The 21,880-nt window shown below is 45.7% G+C and overlaps 1 protein-coding gene across 1 annotated transcript; it reads right to left on the reverse strand.

Annotated features, from left to right (window-relative positions):
- Positions 1-1,999: 1,999 nt before the first annotated feature.
- rgl3b (ral guanine nucleotide dissociation stimulator-like 3b) lies at positions 2,000-19,824 on the reverse strand. The gene is made up of 17 exons (XM_086170868.1): positions 19,585-19,824; positions 16,024-16,313; positions 15,448-15,492; positions 15,121-15,320; positions 13,980-14,122; positions 13,638-13,886; positions 13,186-13,289; positions 12,505-12,589; positions 10,871-10,942; positions 10,315-10,401; positions 8,477-8,509; positions 8,089-8,210; positions 6,681-6,770; positions 6,476-6,605; positions 3,587-3,880; positions 2,928-3,042; positions 2,000-2,844 (listed from the first exon to the last, which is right to left on the reverse strand). The coding sequence occupies exons 1-17, from the start codon at positions 19,606-19,608 to the stop codon at positions 2,723-2,725; spliced, it is 2,205 nt and encodes a 734-aa protein (XP_086026994.1). The 5' UTR covers positions 19,609-19,824; the 3' UTR covers positions 2,000-2,722.
- Between the last annotated feature and the right edge of the window lie 2,056 nt (positions 19,825-21,880).

The raw sequence follows: 21,880 nt of genomic DNA on the forward strand, positions 1-21,880 counted from the left end.
AGGCGGGCGTGTCATCCATCATGTTTGAGGCCGAGCTCGTCTCTGCCACCACGGATCGGCATCCACCAGTCATCCTGACTATTATGGGGTGGACTTATGGGGGTGGACTTTATCCACCCCACTTGTAGTTTTTAATTTGATCTCATTCTTACTTGTTTTGAGTTTTATCTACTGCTTCCGTACTGTCTTTAATTTAATCACATTTGCACCTGTTTTTAGTTTATCTACTGTTTTTTTTAATTTGTACTGCCAATTGTACTTGTTTTTAGTTCTATCCACCCCCTTGCACTTTTCAATTTGATCTCATTTTTTTACTTGTTTTGAGTTTTATCTACTGCTTCCGTACTGTCTTTAATTTAATCTCATTTTCACCTGTTTTTAGTTTATCTCCTGTTTTTTATTTTGATCTCATTTTATTGTTGTGCTGTGCTCTGCTTTGCTTGTAAACTTGTCGACCCTGAAAATGAGGGAGGCCTCAGTGGTCTTACAAGTATAAATAAAGGTTATTATTATTATGCTTGGGACAGTTTCAGATGCAAATTATAGAGAATTTGGCTAATATGGAAATTTTAAAATAATTTCACAGCACAAGCAGCGGTGTGATGCTTTCAGTCCACGGGACAAATGGCTCGTAAAAACAAGTGGATGACCATGAAGTGTGATATGCGAATATCTTAAAATTATGTGTGTGTGTGTGTCTGTGTGTGTGTGTGCATCTTTGGTTGTTGACTGCAGGCAGCCCAGTAGCGGTGAGGAAATGGTGTCCTCTGCTGGACAAACGCCTAGAACAGGGCCACACTGACTTTTAAAATTTGACAGACGGGCCAGGTCAGCACAAGATAACGATACATATAAAAAAAAAAAAATGCATTTGTTAACGGTACATATCAGACTCATCTGACATTTGATTTGAAAATAAAACCACCTTGGCTTTGAAGGCTCATGGCGTTTGCTTGCATTTTAATGCTCAAACCACTTTTTCCCTTGTAGCTTCACGTCCATCTCATTCATGTGTGTCCGTATGTTCACAGTAAAGGCTATTTTCAACCTTTTTTGAGCTGCGACACATTTTTTACATTTACAAAATCCTCTAATACTATAAAACACATAGCTAATAATATAGTTTTGAATGTATTTATACTCAGTGTGAAACCCTGGGCTGTTTCGATGAACACACAATGGATATCCTGGCAGTAATGGAAGCTCTTGCTCAAGCTTTACAAGCTGGCAGTATCAATGCTTCTGCCACACTGTGGGACTTTTTGGATTTAGCTACGAGTTCAGCAACAAGGTAGCTAGCTTTGAGGGCTCTCTCGTTTAACTTTGTGGTTTTTCTCAAAAAAATTTCTCATGGTTTGTGCGTAAGCGTTCAAAATAGTCAATCAGCTTGTTTTGAAAGGAAGGTTGTTTGGAGATGGTGTTTAAGCTCGCTTGGCACCGCAGCGCCATTGGATGGCTTCTCTTCGTCGAGCACATCGGAGTCTGTGCCGTCGCATCCCCGGTGAAAGCGAATCCAAGATAGCTTTCGCCGTATTGCCTTGAGCTCACCGTCTTTTCTTTTTCCTTTCGTCACTCGTTGGTCTTGCCGCGATTCCCAAACTGCCGCTGTCGCACGGCACTAACTCTGACATTGACCTCTACGTCGTCGCGTCACGTCTCACGGCACACTGGTTGAAAATCACCTGGCTAAATCAAAAACCCGATCTGTGTCATTCAGCTCAGGAAAATTCTCATGTCTCAAGCTTCCGCATTCGTTGATCCGATCATTCGTTCAATTCACATCAAGTATGAATTCTGTACCGATCTTTGGCGGGCCGGATTAAAATACCCGGCGGGCCGGATGTGGCCCGCGGGCCGCAGTTTGCTCGCCCCTGGCCTGGAACCAGCTTGAAATTGACCTGCAAAATGCAACATTCTGGTTCCAAAGAAAAGATTTATCGGAGAAGAATATCAAGACAACTGCAGCTGCAGGCGTTGGAATACTGGGAGAGGAAAACCCTTGTGTTTAATCGACTTGTTTTTATTGATCCTGGAAACGTGGTGAAAATACAGCAGCTCTCAAAAAGTGTCTGTGGCACAGATCTGCAGGGATGGGGGGGGTAGCTGAGGTAAGCCCAGCGTGAAAATTATGGGATGCTGCTATTAGGGACCAGCTTGTGTGTCAACCCGGCCTTTTGAAATGATCTAATGTGTAATTCACACACCTTAAAGCAGCGGCTTCATGCAGACTTCTTAAATTTTAAGAATAAATTTGCATTTCAGAATTTCACTAAAAGTTAAATCAACTTCTCAAAGTGTCGGCCTTACGGACCGTGTGCTTCCAGATCGGCCTTACCAGTGCGTTAATAACATGTTAATAACATAAGAAAAAAAAAAGGGGGGGGGGGGCGATCAAGAGCTCTCAACTCTAAAAATTCAGTCATTTCCTTAATACACAGTTGTAACAGCTGTTATTACCACTTGTCCATCGAAATACGCTCTGGCAGCCGAGCCTCAGAGCCAGTCACAATTACAATCTCCATATTTATCCACAGGCTCGTAATTCGACTCGAGCTGAGGGGCGGTTCTTTGAAAATCCCTCGAGTTTCAGCGTCCAAACAGTGGTTTGTCCGTTTTTTTTTTAGTTTTTTTTTTTTTTTTTTGCAGATAAAAACAATCTTTGCTTCTTTAAAAAAAAAAAAAAAAAAATGTATATAATAGCCTTGGAGGTCCGGCGAGGCGTCTACTTCCAGGCGGCTTTGGCCGGCTTCTTCTGCCGTTTGTGAAGCTGCCGCAAGACAAAGTCAAAGTTGGCCGCAGTGGACATGGCGTAGTAGACGTTAGCCTTGTCTGGTATGAGCAGCTCTGAAGACACAAAATCTGGGATTGAAAAGATCGTCCCGATTCGTTTTTTTAACGTACCCGGACGCAAGCCGGCTGGGACTTACCTCGTTCCTGCGAGATCACCTGCGACAGGGTGAAGTCTCGAGGGCTCACCTGCTCCAGGTGATGCTTCTCCAAAGCTCTCTGTATCACCTGCGCCGTCTTGTCCTGGTTGGTCAGCTGGGAAACGAACGACATGCGTTTGAGTGCATGAGTGTCTTTATATGTTTACAACAGTGATGCACACTGACGCAATTAACAAACATATGAACCCTAAGGAGTAGCTTATTCACCATTTGATTGGTGGCGGTTAACGGGTTATGTTTAAAATCTCATATCAGCTTTCTGATTTTTCGATCAAAAAATCTAAAACTGGTGAAGAGAAATTAAAAATACCTGTATAATCACTGATAAATATAAGCATGTCATTCTTTTTTTGGCAGGTGAGGCACGGCCTCTCCTGCCTCACCTGACTGCAAGTCACCAGATTACAACATGACCGGGCAGCGGGTATATTCAGAGTCCTTTGACCCCTTCTGCTTCTTTCAGATTTACGGACACAGCGGGGCATCGGTTAGCATTTCTAACTCCTAGCAATCCCCGGTCGGATTCTAGCTGCAGCCCAGGCGTGCCAATGACCGAGCGAACGGATGGAGTGATGCACTACAAGAAAGCAGTTACCGTATTATTGTTTTATTACTGTTGTGTGAGAGGAAAGACTCACCAGGATGCTCTTGTACATGTTGCCGTTACTGTGGCCCAGCTCCACGCTCACCCTGATGATGCAGGAGTCGGCCACCTGGCGGTTGTACACGGGCAGGGACGTCATGGAAACGGAGCGCTTGTGATGGGAAGACGAAGGGGCTTTGGACCGGGCGCCTTCGCCGGCGGGCCCGGACGGCGGGGAGAGGTCGATGGCGCAGTCGGAGGAGGAGCTGGAAGGAGTCGGGGACGACGAAGAGCAGGACAAGGAGGAGGAGAAGCCCTCGGAGATGTTGTTGCAGGAGGTGTGAAAGGACTGCGGGAGGGAGAGGAGCGGAATGTCAAGCTCAGGTGTAAACATCCATAATAATAATATTAACTTCTATACAGGTAGAGTTGCGTGTCAACCACGAGGGATAGAAATGAAAATTAAATTGAAAACACTGCCCAAGGGAATGAGATAGGCCAGGGGTGCTCAATACGTCGATCACGATCTACCAGTTGATCGCAAAGGTAATACCGGTAGATGGTATGACATTAAAAAAAAAAAATAGACATCAGCTTATCATCCATCCCGGCACTTGACTGATATACAGGGCAGCCGGTCGGATGACATCTGGTTTTCTTGCACGTGCACAAACAACGGCGCGAAAACTAACAAGCTAGTCGGCACGTTTCCTCCAATTTTTAGCCCTCGGTTTTTGTCTTAAACTCGAGAAAGGGTATAAAATGAGTGGGGAAGCCGGACCAAGTAAGAAGACAAAGACTTAGCACTTTCATACGCAATGGGAGGAGGAGTTTTTTGTCACGATGACATTTTCAAAGTGCGTTCGCCTCATCTGCCGGTCTAACATCGCAATACCAAAGAAGGGTAATGCGGAGCAGCGTGTTTCGAACCGTTCGAAGAAAATACGACACGGACGCTCTGCCGAAAAGCGACCTGAGAAAGAGAAAGGTAAAGGAATTAAAATCCCAGTTGTCCGGACAGCAGAGAGAAAGCTTCAAAAGAGAATACTGCAACCAAAGCATCGTTCCGGGCGAGTCACGTCATAATTTAGAAGGCCGGCTGTAAGCAGCTACTGTCCGGACTATGATTCAATTCAGTGCAAGTCATCACAGTGAACTCGGGTAATGACAGAAAATATGGCAGACATTATTTTGGGTTACACAAAGTACATCAACATACATTGTACATATAAAGAATGTTTTGTATTTTTGTTGTGGGTAGATCATTTTGACTTGGTCATTTTATAAGTAGCTTGCATGCTGAAAAAGTATGAGCACCCTGAGATAGGCGATAAAGGGAAGGGGCCCAAGGAAAGAGCCCTGGGGTCCACCTGAAGTGTGGAAGGATGGGGTCTGAATGATTTCAGCCGGATAGCGTAGCCAAACGCAGCTAACAGCCGTAGCCCGAGAAGTCATAAGGGGGCATGTATGCTCACCTGCAACCGGCAACATGAACAGAGAAGACGACAACGTGACATGAGTATGACCAAGAATAATTCCCTGTCCACACACCGCCATGTACGTAAGGCCGCCATTGTCTACTGCCTCGCCTCTTTCCTCGGATGTAGATTATCACCAGCGAACAGAGCCGTTGCCCAAGAAGTCATAAGGGGCATGTTGGGCGGTATGCTCATGTGCAACCGGCAACAGGAACAGACAAGATGACAAAATGGGATGAGTATGACCAAGAAGAAGAATTCTCCGTCCACACCACGCCATGTACGTAAGGCCGCCATTGTCTACTGCCCCGCCTCTTTCTTCGGATGTACATTATCACCAACGAAGAGAGCCGTAGCCCCAGAAGTCTCATAAGGGGCATGTTGCGCGGTATGTTCAACCAAGAAGATGACCACATAGTGTGGGTATGACCAAGAAGAAGACTTTCCGTACGTAAGGCCGTCATTGTCTACTGCCCCGCCTCTTTCTTCGGATGTACATTATCACCAGCTCCTCCGCCGTCGCCATGTTTGTTATTGTCCCGGTACTCTGCGCTGCCCTCTAGTGGATGCATCGCATACCAACAACAACAACAATGTAAATCCAGCGTTTGACCGCGTTTGAGTAGGAAGATTTACGAAGGTTACATGAGCACGAATACGCCTTGAGCAGAGGCCTCCAGTTTGACCCTCCACAACGTGGAAGTCTCTTGCAAACAGAATAAACGGGATTACACAAGATGCAAGCCATTCTGCGACACCTAGTTCTAGCTGGAGATGCTCAAGGGGCGCGGGCTACTTGAAAGGAGCGATTGTGTGAAAGCACAATGGCCCCGGTTGACACCATGTGCTGAAAGGCTTCCTCAGTGGCGAGTCCTGATTGGACCCCCCAACCCCCCCGAAACCAATGCTCTTTCCAGTTCCAAGGAATAAACCTATTGTTGTATTCCTGTTCTGTTTATTATGACTTGAAATATCTTTTGTATTACGCTCTTTGTAATACACAGACCTAAAAGGAATTTCAGGATCGACAACTGATACAAAGTTTTTCTTAAAAAAGGGTGGTTAGAAAACACTTCTTGTGGGTTATCAGAATCTGAATCAGAATTCTTTATTGATCCCAAGGGGGAAATTGCTTTTCAGTTGAAAGCAGCTCCTGCTCACAAAGTCAAATGAAGAAGAATAAAATAGAACTGTATATGAAAAATAAAATAAAATAAAATAGGAAATAATGAAAAATGAAATTAAAAAAACATAAAGATCAGAAGAAATACATAAAAATAAAGTTAAAGATATAAAAGAATATATGGAACATGTGTACATGTGTTACGAAGCTATTCCACAGTCACATCTGTGTAAGGCTAAGAGGCTCGGGACTGCCGGATCTCTGCTTGGCGTGTCGAAAACCCGATCCCAAAGATTTGATCAGGCCCGAATCACCCGGGTGGTGTGTTACAATCGAAAATTACCTGGAGCCTGATGGAACAGGCCGAGCTTGGAGAAGAGAGATCATCCATCTCGGACCCGCTGGATCCCGAGGATGAGACGCTAATCTGGTCAGCGGGAAGCTTCTTGGACTCTTCGCTCTTTGAACGCAGACTGTAGACAAAAACGGCCCAAAATGATGAGTTTAATAACACCAATGTCGCATCTGGACCCCGGCGTGATACTCACAAGGAGAGTTTTTTCGTCAGCGTTTTGTGGCTCCAGCTGGGCACCGCGCACACATCCACGGGAGGCTCCAGCCGTTTGGAGATTTCGTAGCTAAAACAAACACGGAGAGCAACGGGTTCAGAAAAAGGGAAGTAATTGCTGTATGACCAATCAGGAAATAGTGCAATCTATGGGACAGACTTTTCAGGTTTAACATGTTAATCCTTAGCATGAAGCTAACTGGATAAAAGGGCCGCAAATATAGACTTCAATCAATCACTCTCTCATTAACTATAACATACAACTACACAAGGTAGAAGCGCTTGCTAACACCCCTAATCACTAACAAATCCGCAAACGCACAAGTTTTTGATCAAAATCACAAATCGATTGTGGCATAGTGGCAGTGGTGCATGCTACCCTCCGTATATTACATCGTTCATTGTCGTGTTCTACTGTTATAACCCTTTTCTGTGCTATTTTCAGTAAGCTAGCCCTCAGTATGGCTCCCCAAAAGGTTAAAAGCACAAGTGATAATGGTGTTAAGAAGAAGTTATCAATCTGAAGAAGTAAATAATAGCTAAAGGGAGTTCGCGTTACGGATCCCACCATGGCTAAGTCAACCATCTGCACAATCCTGAGGAACAGATGTGCTAAAAGTGGAGGATGTGGTTAAAGGGGTGGCTACTAGCAAACTTATTGTTGGTTTGGATGAATGGAAGACAGCTTCCTGGAGATAGTGTTAGTGTTAGCGTTAGCATTAGCGTTTAGCATTAGCTAGAGCTACTTTTGCTTACGTAGTGAATGATGTGTAGAGTACAAGTGCTCTGTGAAGAATAAGAATACCGGAAACCCAGCAAGAATTAAGGCTATCTTTAATTGCTTTCTGAATTTTTGCAACAAATAAACCCGTGAAAACATTTCAATAGAGCACTTTTTTTGTCTGGAGTGCGGCTCAGCGGGCTTTACATTGATTTCAATGGGAAACAGTCCGGTTTGCAAACTGAGTCGAAGACTGAATTTAATTCATAAGCCGAGGTTCTTGCCGTCCTCACTCAGTCACGCGTCATTTAAGAACGTACAACCATTCATTCTAAGTCACACATCATGACAATTTGGGGTCTCCAGTGAACCTCCTCTGTGTTTTTGGACTGTGGGAGCAAACCAGACGAGGACACCCATGCGGACACAAGGGGGGACATGGAGACGTGCAGAAAGCCCCCCCCCCTGTCAGCATCCAATCAGGAGCCTTCTTGCTGTGAGGTGGAAGTGCTAACCGCCGCGCTAGCCGCTTTGGAAATTTACATTGTGTTTTATGACAGGACCCGAATGAACCGGCATCGGAAAAACCGATCAAGTCACCAAATTGGAGAGCGAAACTCCTTGGTTTGTTCCCATGGAGATATTCGTTGATTTCCCTACGTCTCACCTCTCCTGATCCGTGAGCAGCTTGTGAGCTCGCAGCCAGGCGGCGATCCGGGCGTGGTGCGGCAGGCCCACCTGGGAACAGGACGCCTGCTGCGAACAGATCTGAGACAGAACCTCGTACTCCTGCGTCAACGGAGAGAGACGAAGACAAACTGTCACAATCGGATTCCGATCTCATCTCACGGTGCGAATTCTTCCCACAGTAAAATAAGGGAAGCGATAAGGAAAGGACAAAATAATAAATCCTTCAGTTGTGAACCAAACGCGGTAGACAATTTCCCTTTCCTTGTGTTTGCTTAGACAAAACAAAACACACCGAACACACACGCACGCAGCTGGACACGTGCGCCATCTCTCTAATACGAAAGTCACAAAGAGGAAGCACTCACCCGTCGCCTCTTCTCGAAGTTTATGAGGCCGCCCTGTCAGAGGAGAGAGTTACAGGCCCGTCAGCGACGCCTCGGACAACACGTACGATTCCCAAAGGTGAGGAATGAAAGCGCGTATTCAAAACGATCGGTAGGAAACACAACCATTTATTTTCATTCACGTCATACAGAGACATTTTACCATCGCTCTTATAGAGTGACAAAACCAGTCATTCACACCACATATGGATACACACAACCACTCGCTCTTTTATTTACGAATCATGTAAGACAGGGGTGTCAAACTCAAACACACTGTGGGCTAAAATTCAAAACATGGACAAAGTCACAAAAAAAAATCTTCCTCCGGATATAATAATGAACGTTTTCATATGGACCCAGACAAGTTTTGGTTAAAAATGAAATATGGAACAAGCATAGCTTAATATTATACAATATATAACTTAATATTGCACACATGCAAAATCCTGTTTTCTGCCTATGTAGCAGGGTGTCAGTATTAGCATTAGGTCGCTATGGCTACTGTCAACAGAGGAGAGGGCGTTTATAGGTCCTGTTGTGATTTTCGTGCCAAAATCCCAGCAGAAAATTCTAGGATTTGTAGAATTAGCGGTATGCACTGTAGACCATACCAGCGGGGCCAGCTCTAATAGTCTTTGGTATGGCTTTGCCGGCCAAATATAATTACAGTGCGGGCCAAATTTGGCCCGCGGGCCAGAGTTTGACACCTCTGATGTAAAACATCCAACCATTCACTCTCTCACTCTCATCCAATATGGAGGCATGCAGCCCTCTCAAAGCACAATGCATGCAGCCCTCTTCACCCTCTCATTTACACATCACATAGACGCAGAACCAGTCACTCTCTCTGTGGAGGTTCTCGGTCATCCAGGTCATGGTGGATTCTTGTCGAAATATTCCTGTCTTGGCAACTGGACTTGAATTTCTTTCGTCGCCCCTCATCCGAGAGGGAGTTTCCCAATATAACCCAATAGCTCGGATATATTCGGAAACTCCCCAACGGTCATTAGAACTGAAGAAGCCTCTCGGATGAGGGGTAAAACGTCTTCAAGTCAAGAAATTCAAGTCCAGTTGCCACGACGAGAAGACTGTGACAAGCATTCACTCTCTTATTAGCATATCATATAGAAATATACAATTGTTCACTCTGTCTCACACACGGTATAGACCAGACCTGGGCATTTTACAGCCCGCGGGCCACATCCAGCGCATTTTGCTTTTTTATCCTGACCGCCAAACTATTTCCTTAGAATATTTTAACAAATATTTTCAATCAATATTGAATTTAGATTTTTTTTTCCTTTAATTTTTTTTTTTTTATTATAAAAAAAAAAAATTAATGTCTTATTTTTCCAAAATAATGTCGGTCAGTACATTTATATTATCATTAATTATCATAATTAAATAAAATGCCAAAAATTTGAAACATTTAAATTGCAATTTTCATTTTGTTCACTAGTTGCCCCGCACATGATAATTAAAGAAATGTGGCCCATCAGCCAAAATAATTGCCCACCCCTGGTATAGACATCTAAGCGTTTGCATTACAGAGACATACAACGATTCACGCGTCAGATGGAGACAGTCATTCGTCCGCTCATTTACACCTCATAAGGAGACGCACAACCATTCACCCTGTCATTCACACGTCACAGACATTCAACCACTAGAGATAGAAAGAAAACAATCACTCCCTCATTCAGATGAAAATCATCCTCATCATCAAATCAAAACACTGATGTTTCCCTATATGGAGAACATAATGTGATACAAAGGCTTGCACACTGTTCGGGGTGTGAATGGGTGACGTTGTTTACCTCCACAGTATCGGGCAGAGCCGTGTCCAGCATGGTGAGGACGGACAGATACGTCCCCAAGTAAGGAACCACTCCGCCAGAGACGCTCTGCACAAGAGGAGACGGCGACACGTCAGACCGGGGCAGTGTTAGGGAGGAGCCGGGCGGTACCTTCACTTCGCCGAACTGTGATTTTAAGAAACGGGCTGAAGCGAGGCCCCCCTTCTCGTATGAGGGATGTCCCAGTTAGCGGCTCTGCAGGCTCCAGTTACGGCCCTGAGAGGCAGCGGCGTATGAGTCATAAACAGCTCCACGCCGGTCTATTATTACTGCCCTGTAATCCTGCGATCACAGGCCACCGGGAGGCCGCGGATAATTCTGGGTGACTGCCACGCCAGGCGCTCTCCGCCCTCATCGGGCGAAATCAGCCCTTGAGGTTTTCAAGACGTCCGCTCCGCATTTGTCCCTCCGACGAAACCCCCCTCCGGCGCGATAGAGTCGCTCATGTTCCTAATTTTCTCCCGACCACGTCATTTTCGACCGTCCGACTTCTCGCCCTACTTCGGATCCTACTCACCGTCTGCCTGGACACCCAGCACCGCTTGGATATCCTTGGAGAAACATTATCCGCCGTCTCCGGGCCTCCGTCCTGTCAAAGAAGGTCAGAGGAGCTATATTAACAGAGCTCCTGGTGGAGAAAACGTAGAACGCTGCCACTGAGTTACACATTAACCTGCGGTTGAAGGTTCATTTAAGACAAAACTTATCCAATGCATTGATTTATTACACCGCAATTTAGGATTGATAAACGGCCAATAGAAACGATGGAGTAATGAGTCCACTGATGTTAGTTTGAAGGAGCATGCGGTAACAGAGCACCAGAGATCTTGTGACCGGAGTCTTTTCGGTTTTGGTCTCTTCGGGCAAGTTGTCTGATGCTGCGACGTGAGATCGGAACGATAAACGGTGCGTTCAAGGCCTCGGCGTTCTCGGTTCTCACACCCCCATTACGGGATCGTGAACATCGACCCATTTGGCGCCGTAGGAAATTTGTGCAGTACCTAGAGCCTCTTCAGGAAGTAGGCTTTTAGATCCTGCCTTGGGACGGTATGGGAAGCAGGGACCCAACCTCAGCTCCGAGAGCCATCCTAGCTTCTACACCCGGCAGGATCTTTTTATGGTTCCATAGGAACTCTTGTGACGTAGGCGCTCTGTGATTGGTTGACCCCGTGAGCCATGTCCACTACCGGGTACTTCGAGCGGAGCGGTACTTTTAAGAACCGTTGCCATCTTGAAACAAAATGGAAAGCAATAGCGACACAATGGATGGACAAAAAGGTCCAAGCTCTTCTGGCTCGCTACGCCGCAGAGGGGTTTCCGCGGCTTACGGGGGAATATCGACATTTGGCCAAAATACGAGTGGAGTTAGCTAACAACGGAGTTGTTCAACACTTTAACCCATTTGATAATCAGTGGTTATTATTGCCGCCGTGTAGAACCCCGTAACTTCGGTCTCCTGTCATCCGAGTCGTCTTCCTCTTCCTTGTGGTGATTAGTTTTTGGGTTTGGAGCTTTGGAGCCCCTGGAGGACGCTGGTTCCTCGAACACAAATGGGAGCCGCCCAGTTCTTAGAACTGTTCTATAACAACTCAGGATTTCAGTCACACCCGCGCGGGCAAACATTAACTTGTAACCCAGAAGGGTCAGAAATTAGGTCAAGAAAAATCCATAAGCGGTGCAACCGGCGATGTAAACAACTTGATTCATAAAAATGAAACTTATAACTTTGGCACGTCGTCATAAAAGCACATTGGCAAGCTGGAACTTCAGCTGGATGGAAGCAAAGGATTGTGACGAACAGCGAGATAACAACCAACCCAAAGAGGGGAAGCTAACCGGAGCCCCTGTCTTCCGAACCGAAGGTTTCCCCCAGACGCCGAGAGCGCAGTTGTAGCTCATCTTATTGTTCCACCAACGGGGAGCTGCTGTTTAACATTGTTATACATTAACGGCGTGGTATCGCTTCAGGCGGCACGACCGGATAAGCACGGACAGAGAAGGTCAGAAACACTCCACGGTGGCTTGGTAAACTCAAATAAATGTAAATAGGGGTTGGGTATTTTCACGGCGGAAACGACACGTGGACATATGTGACGTATGTCTTTCATTTCGGGATAAAAGCGGTGCAAAAATAAGAAGTTTCCTCCTCACCTCCAGCAGGAGCTCCCGGTTAGTTAGAACGCAGTTCTCGTCGGGGAACGTCTCCCAGAGGTGATCGAAGGCGGCCATGCTGTCCCTGCAAGAATGGCAGCGGTCAATATTTGGTCAATACACAATGCATTTCTTATCCATTCATTAACCAGAGCTGACAATGACGACTCTGATAAACTCCATCATTTCATAACTTAATCCATCATGACTTTCATTATTTATTCCGCATATCCCGCAGTCAGGGTAGCAGGGGGGCTTGAAACTATCCCGGTTGTTGATGATCATAAGGCCACTTTCATTCACATCGAGGCAATTTCGGGTTTCCGCTGAACCTCCTGCATGTTTTTGGACTGCAGGAGGAAAACAGAAAACCCGAAGGACTCAGGGAGAAAATGGAGTCTCCATATAGAAAGGTCGGAATCCACTCAGGGAGCTCCTTGCTGTGAGGCAGAAGCGCTAAGGAGCGCGCCACAATCCAACATTTAATAGCGAACGGCAAATGTTCAGGACACGGACTACTATTGTGCAATATGGGTCACCCAGGAACAGCTGGTTGCTGGTGCCGCTTTTCTCGTTTTTACGAGAGTTCAACGCTCTCGTTAAACATGTAGAACACAACAGCGGCGTCAGCAAAAGTAATTAGAGAAAAAAAAGTGGCATTTAAAATGATGAGGTCTTTACCTGCTGACGGCAGCCCAGGTTTTTCTCAGTCTGTAAACGGCGTTGGAGTGAAGGGCCGAGAGGATGGCCTTCAGTGACGAGAAGTTCTTCAGCTGACGACATTTCTGAAGCCGAAAAACAAAAACTGCTTTCGGTGGATGCGTTCAAAAAAGCCCCTTTGCTTCTGGAGAAATCCGAGTACAGCATGAAAAGGCGCCTGGATGCTAACGCTAAAACAATGCTAATGTTTTGCTAATTAAAACGTCAGCCCCTCGTTTGAAGACCGACGCGCGGAGGATGTCGTTTACGGCATATCATTTTGGGTTTGGGGCTGACCATTTGTGGACCATTTGGACAACAGTTTGGATCGGCCGGGAAATAAATGCTGATTAGGAAATTAGCGAAACCACTCCATGAAGGCCAGTAATGGGTTGCATCTTTCAACTTGCTAAAATTTTCCTAAAGGCACTGACCTGCGCCACTCCGATCCACCTCTCTATCACGCGAGCTCTTTGCGTCGGGGTGTTTGCCGCCCGGCGGGTTGGACTGGTGCCTCGGGCGCCGCTTTCAGTTTCGCACAGCAGTGACACGATGACCCGGTTGGTTATGGCGTTGAACTGAGTGATGGTGGCCCGAATGGTGGGCGACATGTTTTCCTTCTTGTCCCTTTGAGACCAGATGCATCCCAGACACTGGTAGGGTACCACTTTCACAAACAGGTCCTGCAAATCAACAGTGGACGTTTCATTATAACGACGGGCATTTTTTTGGACTTCTCTTAAGACCTATTTATCGGCGTTCTCAATCTGACGTACGGAGTCCGTGCAGGTGAGCTGCTCCGCGATGGCCGTGGCCGAGAAATCCATGATGTCGCTTGGATCGCGGTCACACTCTTCACCCGAGACCGCCTGCTCTTCTTCTAAATCGGCCGGGGTGGAGCCGACAATCGCCTCAGCTTCTGCAGAAAAAAAAGACATACGACGACGGAAGCTAACTGTTTTTTGCTTCGAGGCGACAAAATAGAAGAGGCTTCTAAGCGCAAGACAAAATGCTTTGAACATCCACTGTAGTTCTTGAAACCATATTCAAGACTTTAGTTCCTTCGTTTGACGGACACATCGGCCATCTTTTTTCGGCGGGACGTTTTCCGACATGTTTCTGTCTGTCGGCCGTCTCTCCCCACTGCGGTAGCTCACCTTGAGGATGCAGAGGGCTAGGGAAACAGGGCAGTGAGCGCACTGCAAATGAATTAGATATGTAACTTGTTTTTCTGTATCTCTTTGCTGTATAGCTCTGTGAGTGACGGGTGTCCAGCCAATCATACGATACGATGCAATTACGCTACGTAGCCACTCACGCCATTGACGGTACTTGCGCACGTGCTCTGCCCATACACGCTAAATAACAATAATAACAGTGTGGCAGAGTTAAGTGACGCTAATGTTAACATGCTAACATGCTAACGGCTTATCACGGCAAAACGAGCGGGCGGAGAATGTGATACGTCCACTCACCGAACCAAAGTAAAAAAGAAATGCGGTTCTTTTAAGTCGAAATGGCTGTCGGAGTGTGTGCAAATAGAAGAATAAGCGGTGAAACTGGGTGAGATTTTTTCTTTTTTGAGCGAGAAAGAACTGCTCTGCAAAACGTGCAGCGGAGCTAAAGTCGTAAGCGAGTTTTCTGATGGAAAAATACGGACTAAACGACGATGATCCCAGGTGATACTGGCGCGTGGCCTCAGCGTGCACATCTAATGTTGCTCACGAGGTTGTCTGTATGTCCAGACGTATGAAAAATTAAGAGGGAACATTGGCCAGCGCTGCTTCATAAATACAAGGAGCGCCATCAGTGCCAGGGATAGAGGTTTGATGCTGAATTCGCAGTTGGTGCAAACAGTCAACCTTGATAGCGGGAGGCCCAATTTCAAATCTTTCTATTTGTAAGGTCGGGGATCACCTTCTTTCCAGAACCTGTTGAGCAGCGCCTCCGCTTGCCCGGCCAGCGAGCAGAAGTTGGGCTGGCCGCGGAGGTGCCCGTGCACCGCGGAGCTGATCCTCAAGTGATCCAGAAGCAGCATGAGAGCAGGGTGCACGGGAGGGTCCCTGAAGTCCTCGCTATACTCATCCAACCATGTCTGGACAAAGTCTAAGAGAGGACTGGCGGAAGCGGAGGACAATCATTACACTTTAACTATGGTCAAAACTATTTCAAGCAGAGTAAATGAGCAGGAAACAGGATTTGGATCCGATTGCTCCGGTTACGCTCTCGGCTCCGTCCACCCACCTCGAGAAGGATTCGCCGATTTCTCTGTCAGACGCGGCGCTGTCCCTGTGAACATGCGAACAAAAACAGTCTCAAAAACCACCCCGAAACGAGACAGCTTCACAAATCATTCCCCACCTTCAAGTTCTAGCCTTTGTTTTTCTGTTATGACTATTTGTCGCTGCCCTAAAGCTACCCGCTATCCCGCTGTTTCAACACACCAACCGCACTCTGAAACCCCGACTTGGCGTAATTGCTGTTATTGAGTGCTTCGCAGGTAAATACCGCTCACTGGCTTCTTATTAGCCGGCAGGAGTGGAGTTGGGTTCTTTGTGGAACGGGGGGGGGGGGGGGGGGGGTGCTGACAACGCATGGTGAAAATGCAGGTACAGCAAAATTTCGTCAAAAAATCAACAGAGGTAAGACGCGGGGAAATAGTTCGACATTATATACGAGCTAAAATTCCAATGGTGTCACATTAGCAACGCTAAGAAAGGCTTCCTCTGGCTTGAGATCGTCTCGGAGGGACCGACGGTCATTGGAGAAATGGTACTAGTCTGATCTCCGAAACAAATCGGTAGGTGAAAACACACCGACCTTTGAAAGAGCAGCTCGATGAGCTGCGAAGAACTGGCGAAGGTCCGGTATGTGGAGAGGAAGACCCTTCCGTAGTCCTGCTCCTGGCAGCCGGGGTCCAGAAGGTGGTTCACGAGTTGATCCAGAGTGGCAGCTTTCAGCCGCCGTACCTTGTTGGTCCGATACTGGACGAAGGAGCAGGACGGGTTCGTCTCACTCGGGTTGGATAAGGACGGCACGGGCACCCGAAACAACGTGACGCCGTACACGGCGCCGTCCTCGAATTCTTCACCCCACTCCTGGACCGGGTCCTAAGTGGGCAAGAAACACGCAATCGTTAAAGTGGCACCTCGTGTCCAGCTTGTGTCTAGAATAGGATACAGGTAGGGGCCGATACGCCGCTGTACGTCCGCTCATGTTGCCGATCATAACATTTAGGTCAGAGGTTAAGCAAGGACGGGGCAAAAATAGCAGCGAGGCTTCGTGGCCAAATAGCCCGCCGGGACTCGCGGCGATCTCACAACAACTACTCCATGTTTGCTTTATACACAGACCCCTCGTTTCAGGCTCACGAAACATCCAAGCGGGCGACGGTTACAATTGGACCTTCGGCTGAGAGGTGACGATTAGCTTCCGAGGGATTCGGTAGGTCACGGCTGATGTTTACGGATAAATCCGCGAGTTGCAAAAAGGTTAGGACACTTGACGTCGCGTCTGAGACGATACCAAAACAAGACCGGTAAATGTCAGACAGCTCGTCGCTTTCGTCAACGTCGGCCACAAGAAGGCGCCTCGAGGGCAGGTCGTGTCCAAACACGCTTGACCTGAGATTACATATCCAAGGAAGAGGTCGGGGGGCCTCCTTGACCTCACCTTTGCTGTTTTCCCCCCCCCTATCTCCAAGCGGCATGATGTAAACAGGTCACGAGTCAGCGTGCAGGCTGCAGAGACGTCGCTGTCTTTGCAGATCATCCGCAGTTTAATCAGCAGTCTCACGTAACGGCGACTGATTAAAGGTCATTCCATTTAAAAGTGATGCAGAGCAGGAAGTGTGATCTAAGGTCGCTTGTAAAACCCACCATAAAATAAAATAAAGCCTTTCACTTTGATACCAATGTCGGCCATCACGACCGGCTTCTCTCTGCGTCACTGCAGTGGTTGCACATCCACAAGCATGCTTATGTTTACATTTCTGTCGCACATTTCTGGATTTCAAGAAATTCAAGACAAGTTGCTACAAAAGATTTCAACAAGTATTTGTTTGTTGACATTGTTTTGGTCAACCATCAAGCACTTCCAGTGTGTTATATGGAGGATACCTTGATGGAAGCACAGCAACGTGGAGCTACGTTCAACACCGAGGTCCTTTTTAACGCTTGTAGCTTTGGAACGTTGCAAAGATTCATTCATTCATAATCTATACCACTTATCTGGCACTCGGGGTTGTGTGGTAGATGGAGCCAATCCCAACCGTCATTGGACAGTTGGGCAATCGGACAGACCCTGGATCAGTCGCCAGTCGATCGGAGCGCCTCATATGCGGCGGACATTCAATGGTTCACCATCTCATTCACGCAAAGACAACGCAAACATTACTCTCTCTTTTACGCGTCCGCGAGACAACCGTTCACCCTCCTCTGGATAATTCGAGGTCTGCAGTGAACCCATTTCATGTTTTTTGGAAACCGGAGAACCCAGAGGAAACCCACGTAGACGCAGAGAAAATATGGAGACTCCGAACAGAAAGATCCCCCAGTCGGAATCCAACTTCTAGCGAGATACGAATACTTAATAGACTTAACATAAAAACTTTTTTTAAGACTTGACGTGTGATACGAGCAAATTTTATCCTTGAAATACGAAAAAAAAAAAAAAATGATACGGATAGGAGAGCGAGAAAATCAAAAATCTAAATTCAAAATTTGCACAATACGCGGCAAGCGAGCTCCCGCAACTCCAATACGTTTCATGACGCATCAAATTGAATTGATTTAAATTGAATTTTTAACTTTGTCGTAATGTTAAGTTCATTGCAAGTGCACATTTTTCGCTCAGTGTCCATTTTCGTAGCCTCTTGCACACCCTCATAAAACCACACAATAACCATTTTTCTTTTTGATGTCCCTTACATTATTAATAGCCTTCTTTTTCAGGGTTTTTCTATATTAATATCCTTATTTTGTGAGTTTTTTGTTTTTTTTTTCTGTTATTTTAAATGGGGAAAATTCATTTAAGATATGAAAAAAAAATCAACATATGAACCCACTTCTGGAACAAATTAATTTGTTTGTTGGAAAAGTTCATTTAAGATATAAAAAAATATATATCAACAGGAGCCCTGCTTTTGGAACAAATTAAATTCCTATCTTAAGGGAGCAAAGAAAATTATATCGTCCAGAGGTTTCACGCACAAGCACTGGACTTCAAATCAATAATAAAGATGGGCGTCAGTGAGCGCACATTTTACATACAGGACCCTCTCAGAAAATTAGAATATTGCGATAAAGTTCTTTATCCTCTGTAATGCAATTAGAAAAACAAAAATATCATGCATTCTGGACTCATTACAAATCAACTGAAATATTCCGAGCCTTTTATGATTTCAATATTGCTGATTATGGCTTACATCTTAAGAAAACTCAAAAAAATCCTATCTCAAAATATTAGAATATCATGAAAAGGTCATTTTTGTTTTTAATTGCATTACAGAAGATAAAGAACTGTATCACAATATTCTAGTTTTCTGAGACAGTCCTGTGCAGACATTGCACTGAGCATAATGCAATGCTGCGAATCCCATCTCCTGCTCGCTGCAGCACTACTTCTTTCACTCTGGTGTTTATTTTCTTCCAAGTTTCGAAGCAACAGAACAAGAAAGAAGAACAAACAGCAGTTTGCACGCGCAGACTCCTGAACCCAGAGTGCGAGATGTTCTCCACAAGGGCGTTACATAACCGACCCGGGAGGGGCGGCTGAATCAGCCTGGTCTGAATTAAAGAAACCCAAAACAAAGCCGAAAAAGTATGATCTGTTCAGCGGGATTAAAACTTCAGGTTTTCTTAGATCATTGCTCCTCAGGGGGTTCGACCAAAAAGAAAAAAAAAAGGGCAACCTACATCCCACGGGTCAGAGATGTTGAGGAACCAACTGGTTGCAGGAGGTCAACCCAGAGAAAAGTCCAAAAAGTGTAGAAGCACTTTTTGTTTTCTAAATGAACCGTTTGCGGATTCGGAACTTGCATCGGACAAGGGGCCCGTTGGGTGTCACAGGAAAAAGTACAATGAGTGTCTTCTTCTTCTTCTTCTTCTTCTTCACCCACCAGGAACAGACACGGACGAACAAACCCACGCAGATTATCTGGAGTTTAAGATCAATTCTGCTGTGGACCGGAAGTAAACATGCGCCCTCACGGAGCCCCAAAAAACCGAGTAGGGATTAAGGTGTTTTAGTTTCCTGCAGCGGAGACACACATTTCTTGGCTTTCTTTTTTTTTTTTTTTTGGAAAGGACCGCGGTACTTGCAATCCACGCGTGATCCGCGTGGACGAACGGTGAGACCTCCGGTCAGGAGCGGTCGCCTTACCATCGTCAGCTCCCATTTCCCCATCTCGGCTCAGGGAGCTTCGCCTTGCATCTCCGCGGGAAGCAGCTCACGGCTGCGTTCTCATAGGATCACAATAAAAATAATAATAATAATAATATTAAAATAATAATCACCAGACTTAACACGCATGCGTTGGAATTAAAAACGGATTTTTAAATAAAAGGAGTAAGTATAAAAAGAAAAGTAAATGACACAAAGTGCTAAACGACGTGCACCCAGAACCAGTTCTCGGTCTGAGACCAGTCTACCGATACCCGCTGCCCCGCAGCTGCGAAGGGGCGGGGCGGTGCGGTGCGTGAGACGCGGGGTTGTAGTGGGCGGGGTTGCGTGTCGGAGGAGGAGAAACACCGTGCATGGCTGCACACACACACACACACACACTCACACACACTCACACACACTCACACACACACTCACACACACACACTACCGCAACTTTTTTGGGGGTATTTATCAGATTTATTTATTATATTATATTATATTATATTATATTATATTATATCATATTATATTATGTTATATTATATTATATTATATTATATTATATTATATTGTCCATTTTCATTTTATCAGATTTGATTTCCTATCCTTCCTATTATATCCTTTTTATTCTGGTTTTTTTTTCATTCACCATATTTTTCTATTGCTGTTATATCTTAATGTTTATTTTTCTACCTTTCAGGAAAAAACAGTTTCTGTCCTTTTTTAATCATATTTAAATATATGAGAAGTCCAAGATGATTAATTTTGAAGCATAAACTATGCTTGTCAACCCCTTTTTTTTTGCTTTTTTTACCAATTTATTTTCGTCAAAGTGCTTTTGCCAATGTTAATCCGCAAATGAGCAAAGGAATTTGGAAATTGTTGTTAAATGAAACCCCCCTGGAAAAATCAAGAGAAAAATGATTATAAAAATGAATAAAATGATTTGCTTAATATAAGCCTTTCAAGCATTTCCTTTTTGATAATAATTACTAACTGTGATGGCTTTTAAATGCTGAATCGGGTTAAAAGCCACAATTCATTCACCTAACAGGATCAATTCGGGACCAAAGCTCCTATTTGGACCATTTTGTCTAATTTAAAGGAACATGAAGGCTTTGGAACAACAAGAAACTTCAGCCTACTTCGTTCCTCTCGGCTGCTCCCTCCAGGAGTCGCGGCAGCCAACTATCCGCTCTGTCCGACCCATAGCCATGAACATCGCCCTCTCTCACACCAACAAGCTACATGTACTCCTGTCTTCTCCGTGTCTTTAAACCAGACATCTCTGGTCTCACCTCCATCTTCTGCATCTTTCCTGATACAAATGTATCACCTCTGACACTTTTCTCCACCCTTGCCAACCAGTTTGCACAGGTTTCTTCTCCTCTTCTCCACCCTCTCCATTGTTCTGGACTGTTGACCCTAAGTACTTGAAATCCTCCAACGTCTTTATCTGCACTCCCTGTAGCCTAACCGTTCCACTTGGGATCCTCTCATTCACAGTTGTGGTCTGTCTTGCTGCGGCTAACCTTCATTCCCCTCCTCTCCAGAGCATACCTCCACCTCTCAAGAAGTTCCCCCACCTGCTCTACTGCACATCACAGTGTCATCTACAAACATCACTATTCATGGTGATTCCTGTCAAACTTCATCTGTCAGCCCTTCCATCATAATGGCAAGCAATAGGGGTCTGATGCATTCCCGCCTCCACTTTGAATTCTGCCGTCACACCTATGTCACACGTCACTTCTGTTCCACAACGAGCATACATGTCTTGCGCCACCCTAACATACTTCTTTGACTTCATAGAAACAGGGGTGAGTTTTATGAATTAATAACATCCAAGCCACATCTGACGGTTGGATAGTGAGTTTCCGTCGCACCTATGGCACACGTCACCGCTGTTCCACAACGAGCATACATGTCTTGCACCACCCAAACGTACTTCTTTGACTTCATAGAAACAAGAGGTGAGTTTTATTAATGAATACTATCCCAGCCATATCTGACGGTTGGATAATGAGTTTCCCCTCAAATGACCAGAATTCTGCTCACCCTTAGTGGCCCGGCCCCGGCCTGTAAGGCTGCCACTCTCATGGGTCCGCTTTGAATTTCACCTTTGAAATCTGCTTCAGTTATTCAGCTCCGTCTTGCCACCAGCTGCCTTCGCCACATCTCTCACAGCTGCCGTCCTCTGCTCCATGTCAAGCACCGCCATGTCGGCTTAGTTACACCGGCAGCTGTTTCTCGGACTGGACCTTGATTGAAGTCCCTGCAGGATCTTGGCCCA

Source organism: Fistularia commersonii, chromosome 23 (genome assembly GCF_037954325.1).
Source record: "Fistularia commersonii isolate RoL2024-O1a breed Wild chromosome 23, RoL_Fcom_v1.0, whole genome shotgun sequence".
Taxonomy (NCBI): domain Eukaryota; kingdom Metazoa; phylum Chordata; class Actinopteri; order Syngnathiformes; family Fistulariidae; genus Fistularia; species Fistularia commersonii.

Excerpts from the sequence above, each read along its gene's own strand:
- rgl3b (XM_086170868.1), bottom strand. The coding sequence starts at position 19,608 with ATGGGGAAATGGGAGCTGACGATG. Across the intron at positions 14,123-15,120 it reads CAACAGGTTCTGGAAAGAAG|AAGCTGAGGCGATTGTCGGC; the intron begins GTGATCCCCGAC and ends TTTTTTCTGCAG. Across the intron at positions 8,510-10,314 it reads CTCTGCCCGATACTGTGGAG|GGCGGCCTCATAAACTTCGA; the intron begins GTAAACAACGTC and ends CTCCTCTGACAG.